Here is an 11,343-nt window from a genome sequence, read left to right on the forward strand (position 1 = left end):
CTACATACCTACGTGATATTATTATCAACGAAAATAAACGCAAATTCTTTCTTCCCCTCCTTATCAAAGAATCCTTAACTGGTTAATTAATGATAACAGCTTGTATTTGTCAGCAAAACACCTACAAAAATTCAACATGTCACATTAGATATTAGATCGTAAATAAATTTAACTTGTCTTCTGTTTGCTATAATTTAATATATATATATATATACATATAAAATTAAGATTTTGAATCTTATAACCAAAATGACTAGAGATTAACATTTATCTTTTACAGCTATAACAATTTAAAATAGTGACTAATAATCATGAACATATATTTATATTCCATTATATATCAAATTTCAATTTAATTTTACTTATATATATATATTATTTGAAGTGGGGAATCTAATGTGGCTATATGCCCATGTTCTAGTAGTTTAGCTTATTGTGGACTGCTTTCCCGGCCTGTATTAACTACAATTTGATCCAGCAAGGTCGACCTTTACTATATAGGAAATGAAAACGAAAAAGAAAAACATCAAAAAAGTAAAAGAGTAGGAAATCTAATTAATGAGCGACCATGAAATAACCTGGAACCAGTAACATTATGGAAATGGAGAAGTTGAAGTTTCAGCATCATCTGTAACAAATTTTCTCGAAACATTTGGAGGCCAAATCATTGTATAGACTAGGACAAAAACTTGCTATGTTACTTCTTCTTTCTCGGTCAAACCTAGTGTGGCACTGCACGAAAGTATTCTTTAATGGATAGAGTTGTATAATAATTCAAATTCTGCAGTTTCACGAAGAGATTTCGTAAAAAAAAGAAAAAAGAAATTGTTATAGACAAAGTCAAGAGTGACTGGTTATTACTTGTGTAAATACCTGCGTATGCTTACATTTTCTCTATGTAGATTTATCGTTTCAACTTTTGTGTGCTATAATATATATATCTTACTTCGTATTAGGAAATCATCTTTTGATTATGTCTTCAAGTTTTCAATTTCAATTATATAATATACTTATAGTTGATATGGAGATATCATCAAATAAATTTCAGGAATTGAAAACAATATCAAATACACATCTCTAAAGAAATCTGGAAGAAATTGAGATGAGCCAAACAGGGACTTTAAAAAAAAAAAAAAAGAATAACCAGAAGTTCTTGAAGTGTTCTTCTGATCTTGTCAGCTTGAGCAGTTGGCGAATTCAAAAGAATAGGTCAGTTAGCCCACATAAATTAAACCTTAATCCTTAATCTACATAGAGACTAACACTATAAATACAGGCTACGTTTCTTTCAATCTTATATCCAACAATCATCGCATCAATATATACGTAAATTCTTAAGCTAGCCTGGAGTTTTCCACCATGTATTTCTCAAGAATAAGCTTGTATCTGCTAAGTACAGTTCTGCTTGTCCAATCCGTTTACGGAATTGAACCCCTTTTCCATTCATGTTCAACCAATGAAAACTTCACTGCCAATGGCCATTACGACAAAAGTTTGAACAAACTCATTGGCAATTTCAACTATCTTGCTGCAGCCAAGGGCTTTGCTCTTGGCTCTTTAGGTATGAATAGGCAAGACCTACCCTATGGACTCACTCTTTGTAGAGGAGATATCACAGCCTCAGATTGCATAACCTGTGTTGCGGAAGCAAGTACTGAAATACGAAGACGCTGCCCATATAAGAAAGAAGCAATCATATGGTATGACAATTGTCTTTTGAAGTACTCGAACAAAGATTTCTTTGGCCAAATTGACAACAAAAACAAGGTCTACCTACTGAATCTGCGAAATGTAAGTGACCCTGTGACATTTAATCAAAAGACGAAGGAGCTGTTAACTCAACTAGCTGTGGATGCTTCTGTTACTCCAAGAATGTACGCAGCTGGAGACTTGGAGTTTGGTGATCAGGGATTAAAGAAAATTTATGGAATGGCTCAATGCACTAGGGATCTTTCAAGTGCTGATTGCAAGAGCTGCCTTGATCGTGCTATAGGTGAGCTACCAAGCTGTTGTGATGGAAAAGAAGGTGGTAGGGTTGTTGGTGGGAGTTGCACTGTTAGATATGAGATTTATCCATTTGTTAATGTTTAATTCTTTTTCTTTATGCTATTTGTGGGGTGTAAGTTCTTTGGATAAATAAATGTAAACTTTCTTTAATTATTATTCCATAATAAGTTTTCATAGCAGAAATAAAGGAACACGCAAGATTTGTTGGTTCATTTTATTTCTTTTTTGTTTCCTTTTTAACATATATTTCCAACAAAATCTGATATGGAGGAGAACAACCTGTGCGAGTAATTTTATATCCTACATTCTCAGATATTGTTGAATATTCAAGCAGAATCCTGCTTGATCATAAACCTACTTCTATTATGCATATATATACATGATGAATCCGCCCAAATGTATACAAGTGAAATCTAGTTGACTGTATCAACATCAAACTTGAAAAGGATTTAATTCTTTGAGTTAGGATGTGGGGCTAAGGAATTAGTGCAATAGATATCAATCATTAGTTTAATTATGCCATTTTGACAAGAGAAATATGATCCTAACCCACGAAACTTGAATATGCTTCATCTTCCTCTCATTCTATCTCTACGAATAGGAGGGAGACTACACAGATTAACCAAATTATCATCTTTAACATCACACGAATTCTTGCATGAAAAGATAAGCAATTTGCTCTTCTTGACTTTATGCCCAAACACATTCTTCTTATTGTTTTCCCTGGGCAGGTTACCATTTCTCTGATTCTTTGTGCATTCCTTGTAAGCTGCAAGAAACGGGTCATTTTGCCACCATCCTAACCCTTTCGCGGAAGTGCTTCTTCGCGGTAGCTGTAACTTTTGACATGGAGGAAGAGGGATTATCTTTGTATCTTGAGCTGAAACCTTAAGGAAGGAGCTACCCAAGTTGCGAGGAAATGGAGTGGGAGATGTTGGTGGCGATGATGATAGGTCAAAGGCGTGCAGCCCTTTATCTAAAGGGAAATCTTGGTGAATAGCCTTAGAAATTCCAGGCGAGTCTTCCCAAGAGAAGGGTATGTTTCCTTGTGAATGGATTTTTCTGTGGCTCATTGTTTTTGTATTTGTGCATATTGCATCTTAAGGGCAATCGGCTAGGTTTTATACTGAGAGGGGTATAGGGCAATTTCCATGCCCTCTAACCGCAAAGAAACCACAAGGGCAAGCAAGCAAAGGAAACGTGAAGGTGCAGCTGGGTTTTAGCTTTTAGACCAATTCAAAGAATTTGAGATATGATGAATAAGGAGAAAATAGAAGATAAGGTTCTTGGTGGTTGTTTGGTGGCTATAATTTCTGGCAACGGATACAAGATAGGTTCATGAATGGGTACAAAGGATTTGATGTGATTAATTAATCATGAGAATATAGTCATTGGAAATGTATTTCACTATTTCTTGTGAGATTCATAATTCTTAACTTTATATGCATGTTTGATTATCTTTCACAAGTAATACAAGATGCATTTTCACATTTATATTTATTTAATAAATAATGCTACTTTAGTAATGATAACCGGTTTCTTTTTTATTATTTATAATTAGATTTATATTTTATTATATTGACACAATAATTTATTATTATATGACATAATAATAAATTCAAATAATATGGAATATCTAGTAACAAAATTAGTAAGACTATTTTCCACTCCAATATTTTACACTAAATTATCAGATGAATGTTACACAATAACAAATTTATGTATATATTTTATATGTGATATTCATAGAATAAAAGTCACTAAGATAAATTCAATAAATTTTAGGTCATTTCTAGCTCTTTAGGTCACCATGTATACAAATCACTAGTCTACAGTAACTGCGGATTTGCATTTGATATTACAACAATGATCAGCTGCCAAATCCATGAAACATTTTCTATTAAAACTTATTTATCACAAAACTCAGAAGTCATAATCAGTCAGATTTCTAAAAGAGGAAGGTTCGTATCACAAAAACTTGTTGCATGTAGCAGCAGTAGTACTACAAGGTAAGACCTGAAAATTAATTAAAAACATAAAAGGAACAATATGTTCCCAAGTACCTACATGATCTTTTGTATAACTTGTATAAGAAGAATTCAGAAGTGGAGAAATGAATACAACCACTTAACCATAAAAAATTTGCTAAATATTTTGGATTGAAAGCAATTTATTGGAGTCAGATGGAAGGTACAACATTGATTGGATAAGAACACAAAACAATATATATAGCAGTCAGCTATCATAAAAAAAAATAAAAAAGGGTAGCGTAATGTTTTAATTGTCATCAAGAGAGGGGAAGAAAACACCATGTCTTTCTGTTCTTTCTCTTCTTGAGAAAATGGCTTATTACAGGAACAGGTAGTAATAGCTATGGTGGTTGAAAATGACTTGACTTGTTAATTTCAAACTGCGAATCATGTTGGATGGTGAACAGTTTTGCTTCATTGGTATTCGACATGGATAGATTTTAGGTCTCAACTTTGTCAGCACAAAGTTGTTTTAATTTGTGGATTTCGAAATATAATGCAACTCGTAATAAAATCAGAAGAGAAGATATTTATATATTTTACTACCGTTATTATTATTATTATTTTTATTAACTAAGCCAATTAGAATGGTCTGATTATTATTCTTAATTATGAGAATTGAGAATGCTTTGAGTTTAGATTTTTAACGAAAAGAGATTTATGACAATTTTACTATTACAAAATATATCAAAACATTTTCTTAAGAAAAAAATAGATCAAAACATCAAATTCTTTAAAATTGATATGAATATGTAGGATTGTCGTTGGATATTGAAAAAACAGGTTTATTTTTTTTTATATAAGTTATTTTTTAAAAATAATTTATTTACTTTCTGCAAAAATAAAATAAAACAAAGTAAAAATAAAATGTTCTAACCTCAATGCTAAACACGTTCCTCCTAATGAGTATTGTAAGCACCATTGTAAATTGATTCTTCTTTTAAAATGTAGTTTGAATTTTGAAGGCCTGATGACCATTCATTGTAATTCAATTTTAAAAGGCTTTTTGAACTGCAAACCTGTGTATGGTGCCAGAAGACTGGCCTGCGATCCAATTTCCTGAGAAAAAGGCCGTAGATATAAAGAATGAGCCCAGCCTGATTTCCTGGGCCGAAAGAAACAAAATGAAAGGACAGTAACGTAACTACGGGCAACAGTTATGGCTAAAAGCGGAAAAGAAAGAAAAGTCATCCGCTATATAACCTCCGCCATAGCATTAGGGTTTTTGCAGAACGGAAGCCCCCTCTTCCCCTCCTCTTTCAAATGCGTTATTTTTGTTCTTCTTTTTCTAAAATCTAATTCGTCTGTTCACTTTTTGTTTCATTTACTGCTCAACTTTTGAATCGGAGTTTCGATTTCTTGAAATGCAGTGATGAATTAAAAAAAGAGGGCTGTGATGACTGATTTCATTTCTCGATACTGATATTAAATGTGTTTGGCTTTCTATATGGACCTGTATAAAAGCTTTGTATTGTCTGTTTGATGACTGCGTTTGTGCGTGTCTGAGCCTGATGGTTTTGAAATTGATCCTTATATGATAAAAAAGTATTGTGTTTGGGGATGCAGTGATTATAAATAAATTCCTCGTACTGAAATGCCTTCTTTCTGGGCATGACAGACTATCTTATACACCCATAGAATCTGAGCTCCCCATTTCCTTTTTAATCTTCTTCTTTTTGCTCTGTTTTTAGTTTTTTCAAACGTATTTGACTCTTTACAGTGTAAAAGTTTTAGGTCTTATTTTCGGGTAGAAGTTCTAATTTTAATAACCAAAACTGCTATTGTGATTCAGGTTCAATTTATAAATTTTCTGTCATTTATTATAAGTTAAATCCGAGAAGTTGGTTCGCAGCGAACCGTATGTCGGCAAACTCTTTTTCCTTATTATTCTCGGGAAAGGAAAATGATACTAGAGATAACATAACTAAATTAAGGTCTAATTAACAAAATGAAAGTATAATTTATTAATTATAAATTAAATTCTCAATTTTTTTTTGATAATTTTATTTAATTTATTAATTATATTAATAAATTGAATTTTATATTTTATATTTTATAATAATTTTATCTGTTTATATATTTCTAATATATTTTTTATATATATTAAATTTTTTATTTTAAAGAATTGTATTGTAAAATATTTTAATATTTTTAATATAAAATAAAGAGTTAATTTTACTATTTATTTTATATTTAATAAATAAATTATAAATTTAATATTTATAATTTTTATTTTTTATTAATAAAAGAAGAAAATAAAAAATAAAACTATTAATACTCATAGAAATATATTAAAATGTCTTTATAAGATTTAAATAAAATATAGTACTTTGCATATATAAATTTTTGAGATATTTTTAATATAAAAATTAAATTTTTAAAATAAAAAATACTACTGAGAATGTATTTAAAATTTTTAAGAATAAATATATTTTTTTAAATATCTTTTGATGCTGATATTTTGAAAGTCTATGGTAAAATAAGATAATGGGAGAATGCTTATTAAAAAAATAATTATTAATTAGTAAAAATAATTTATTTTAAAATTAATAATATGACTATTAAATTTTATAATACATTGTTCACATATTTATTTAAATATAGTAAATTTTATATTAATTTATTAATTTTTATATTAATAAATAGAATTGACTTTTTATTTTTTTAATTATAAAATTTTAAAAATTATTAATAAAAATATTTTTATAAATATAATATTTATTTTAAAAATTATTAAACAATTTAAAATTCAAATTTAATTAATTATCACACTTTAATTTTATTTTAGAATAAAATAAAACTATTAGATTACTAGGCTAAAAAGCTAAAAATAGTACAAAAGAGATTAATACAAAAAGAATGGCCCATCAAATAGATAAAGAAGGGCTTCAAACCCAAGAGAATGCAACATAACAGGGTTTGGAAACCCCCAACCTGGCAATACAGCCCAATTTGAAATCGGCACTCGGCCTACAATATAAAGAAAATAACAATTCGGTTCCTGGAGTAAAATAGCACTGCCATTAAAGTCCATCATCATTACCACGAGCACCGACGGCCAGACACCCAGGTTCCTTCCTTGCATTAAAACTCTGAGGTGCCATCCCGCCTTAGGCCACAGCAAATCAAAAATCAGGATGGAAACGTTAAAGCACACCCACCAACCAAATGATCAGACCTCGTTGTCTAACTCTCGTCTCTATATTAGCACCACTGCTCCTTTTAATCTGGAATATGTTGCAATCTGGATTAAAAGAAAAATTAGATAGATTTAGTTTACCAAATCAATTTACGGTGATATATGATTTTATTTATTAATTTTTATATTTTTAATAATTATTTATAATTATAAATTATTAATGATAATAAATAAATTAATAAAAATAAAAATATAATAGTTAATAAATAAAGCCACATGTCATCATGTAATTAATTTAGTTTACGAATTAATAAATAATTGATCTCTAACAATTTTTCTCACGTAGTATGTCCTAGGCTCTTGACATAGATTGAAGTCAAGATATATTTGAAGGAGATGCTCTAACTATAATCCAGATGACTCTTAAATTTTTTAGCAATTTTTAAGAATATATTAATAGAATTCCCTCGTATGTATACCTCACTAGCTCATGATCTTGTTAAAGCTGTATTTTCCTTCTAAATCTATATATTTATGTCCCTCGGTTAAAAAAAGAAAAAAAATAGTTTTTGAGCTCGCCCAAATTTTAACTAACATTCAATAAATTTTTTTATCATATATATAAAAATAAGTTGAATTATAAAGTTTACATTGACATTAGTTAGATTGTGTGTACAGACAAGCAATAATTAGGCTTTTAGCTTGATCATCGTATAGGACTATTTCTAGCTAAAGCTTAATCCCAACCTCAGAAGTGGAATCCTCCAGCAGGTGCTCAACTGAAGTTTAATATTGATGCTGCTTTCAAACTTGGAGGTAAAGTTACTGGTGCTGCTGACAGGGAGAAAATTATTGATCGTAGGGCTAAGAAAGTCCAAGTCTCTTCTCCTCTAATATGTTGGAGGTTGTCTCCTTGGCTATTTAATACAGCAAACCAAGGTTGTGTTTTTGAAACTGTTAATCTAACACTACGGTCAGGTGTTAAACTCTATTTGTTCCTCCCCGTAGGAGATTGAACCTTTAGTTTATTCCATTAGGGTTGGATGTTTGAATATTTCTAGTTATTATATTTGTTTTGTTCCTAGTTGGTTGGATAGCCTCAGCAACTTTGAGTGACTCTATCCCTAGTTGCTGGCTTGCTACCCTTCCTTGTCTTCTTGAGGTTTTGTTTGAGAGCTGAATTTAAATGAATCTCTTTCAATTGTTAAGAAAAGAAATATTAGACCACAAATTTATAAGCACTAAAAAGAGAAAGAATTAAATTAGCATGATCGAGAAGTATATCAATGCATCATCACCAATTTTAATAAAAATAAAAAAATCTGAAATAAGACATTTCTATTGATCAAAATGATAAATAGATATATAAGGTAATCATGCGAATTTGTCAAATTAATCTTAATAATCTCATATTTCAATTTTATTCCTTTTGTGTATGTCCAGCTATATTGACCACAATATATTTAGAATGAGCAAATAGTAATTGAGTCAAGAAAATTTTTAAAATAGAAGGCAGTATTTCAGATTTCATATATCTAGAAAAGAATCTAGATGTCTTTTTTGAAGTAAATAAGTTACAAGCATATAGTCTAGTCTAGATACACACGTGCGGCAGACGTTAGCACGTCTTTTTTTAAAATTATTTATATTTATTATATTTGTAATAAATGTTTATTAATTTTTATGTTTATTAAACATATTTTTAAATATTTATTACTTATTAACTTAATTTATAGCTTGATATTCTTTTGTTTACTAATTGTAAGGACGAATTACATTATGTTTATATTATATATGTCTCTTTAAATAAATTAAGAAAAAATATTCATTAATAAATTAATAAATGTTATGCTTATAAATGATGAATGCTTATATCAATCAAAAAAATATTTTAATATGCATATGATAAAAAATAATAAAAATACAGTAACTAATAATTTTAAATAACACGTGTATAAGATAACATGTCCTCTAAAAACATTGTTGTTTAAACCCCTGAACCATGTAACTGCACGTGCTCTCGGATCCATGCTATAATTTACCGTAATATTAAGAAAAATATACGTAAAATGAGTGAGTGATAATTGAATCAAGAAAATCTTAGAGGATTTCGTATATCTAGAATAGAATCTAGATACCTTTTACGAAGCAAATAACTTACACCTACCATAATAGTCTATAAATAAGAGGATTAAAAAATTTTCTAATTTAACTGAGGTTTCGAATTTAAGTCTTTGGTATATAATTGTCTTTAAACTTTTGAAGTATAATACTTTACTATCTACAAGAGTCATTCAGAAATATTTACTATCTATAAAAGTCATATCGAACATACTCTAAATTAATATTTTTTTTTTGACATAGATATTTGATTTTTGACACATAAAATTTTTATTTTGACTTATATATTTACTTTTGACACATAAAATTTTATAATTTTTTCAATTAATTTATCGATTCATAAGTTACATTCTTAATTAAACACCGACTTTAATAATAAAAAATAGCATATTAATTATATTTAATATTATATTAACTAATGAATAGTTCTCTAATCAAATAATGATACTAATCTTATCCCAAGAAATAGCATAATAATTATATTTTAATATCATATTGACTAATAAATTAATTTTATAATTAGATAATAATTTTAATTTTAAAAAAATATTTTTAATTATATTTTTAATATTATTTAATAATAAATAATTTTTAATTATATAATAGTTTTTAAATCTAAAAAATAGTAATACCAATTATATTGATAGATTAATTTATATAATATTAAAATTAATTAATAAATAATGTTATATTATTGCATTAACAGAATTCTAAGATTTAAAAAAAATTAAGAATATTTCAAAATAGTTAGTTTGCTATTATTTTTAAAATTTTATAAATTAATATTTAAATAATATTTCATTAAAATAATAATAATGTAGACCAAAAAAAAAATATCCCACCTAGTCCTAAATTCAGTGGAACCAATTACAACCTTAAAATCATCTGCTATTACTTCAACTAATTTTGGGGAACCTTACTTGCATCAACTTTCACCTGCAAAACATAATTGTCTTATGAAAACATCTAAAACGAAAATAAGTTCTGAAACTATATAGTTTTCATTATAAAATAGACTCATAGAATTAAAGAGTTTTTATTACATCAAAACTGGAGATTCATATGCTACTATCATCCCTGAAGAACGAGAAACCAGTCCATGAAGTCTCAGCTCCTTCTCCCTCTACCACCTTTCGCAGACGCTGATACCATCTTGCCTCTTTTTGGTTACTTTGAGTTGGGTCCTGTAGACATTTTTTATAAATTATTTTTTTTCTTAATATCAAATTGAATGTGAAATGGTATTTTAAGCCTGTTTCGTTGCACCGATTAATGCAGCTGATAATTGGTGGCTGATAGCTGGTAGCTGATGGCTAATAAATTAAACCGTTTAATAAAATTCTATTAGCTGTTAGTGTTAGTATGTTAAATGACCATTTAAAGTATAATTTATCGTTAAATATATTTTATTTTATTATATTATATTTAATGATATAAATTAATAAAAATAACTTAGAATAATTAAAAATTTATAAAAATTATTTTAAAAGTAGAAATTTAAAGTCAAATTCTACTAATAAAAATTTCTAATTTCAAATACCATAATTTTAAATATTATAATTATTTAACTATTAAGAGTAATTTTAAAATAATAATTACATATTTTAAAATATAAATATTTAATTATATAATATCAAATTAAAATAAGTTATTGTTAATAAATTTTAATAAGGATAATAGTATCTAAATAAATAAAAAAATCAAATCAGCTTCAGCTGATAAGAAAAAACTCTAAAATAGAGCTGATACAATCAGCAGCTGATTGTGACTTAATCAGTTATCAGCTGATTGTGACTTAATTAGTTATCAGCTTCTGTTTCTTAAGTTTTTATCAAATACTTTAATATAGTTATTCATTGAGAAATAACTATCAGCTCCAACAAGCCTTTGAATCAAACACCCACTTAATAACTCATCATTATATGCACTAGATTGTTTTTAGTTATGGTTCAAAAAAGTTTTTCTAGTCACGATAATAAACATAAATAAATTATCATGCATAGATATAATACATCAAACATATAAGCTGAAGATATATTTAGGGAA

At 28.0% G+C, this 11,343-nt stretch overlaps 1 protein-coding gene and 2 non-coding genes across 3 annotated transcripts; all 3 read left to right on the forward strand.

Annotated features, from left to right (window-relative positions):
* The first annotated feature begins 742 nt into the window (after positions 1-742).
* LOC8276071 (cysteine-rich repeat secretory protein 38) lies at positions 743-2,219 on the forward strand. The gene has a single exon (XM_002533525.4). It carries the CDS (start codon positions 1,360-1,362, stop codon positions 2,089-2,091), a length of 732 nt encoding a protein of 243 aa, XP_002533571.1. The 5' UTR covers positions 743-1,359; the 3' UTR covers positions 2,092-2,219.
* Positions 2,220-5,425: 3,206 nt separating this feature from the next.
* LOC112536920 lies at positions 5,426-5,548 on the forward strand. The gene has a single exon (XR_003080830.1). It is a non-coding gene; the product is annotated as a small nucleolar RNA snoR126 (small nucleolar RNA).
* A 45-nt stretch (positions 5,549-5,593) lies between these two features.
* Positions 5,594-5,687, forward strand: LOC112536919. Its single transcript, XR_003080829.1, has one exon. It is a non-coding gene; the product is annotated as a small nucleolar RNA snoR8a (small nucleolar RNA).
* The last annotated feature ends 5,656 nt before the right edge of the window (positions 5,688-11,343 follow it).

The sequence above is a fragment of the Ricinus communis genome, chromosome 7 (assembly GCF_019578655.1).
Source record: "Ricinus communis isolate WT05 ecotype wild-type chromosome 7, ASM1957865v1, whole genome shotgun sequence".
Taxonomy (NCBI): Eukaryota; Viridiplantae; Streptophyta; class Magnoliopsida; order Malpighiales; family Euphorbiaceae; genus Ricinus; species Ricinus communis.

Excerpts from the sequence above, each read along its gene's own strand:
- LOC8276071 (XM_002533525.4), top strand. The coding sequence starts at position 1,360 with ATGTATTTCTCAAGAATAAGCTTGTATCTGCTAAGTACAGTTCTGCTT.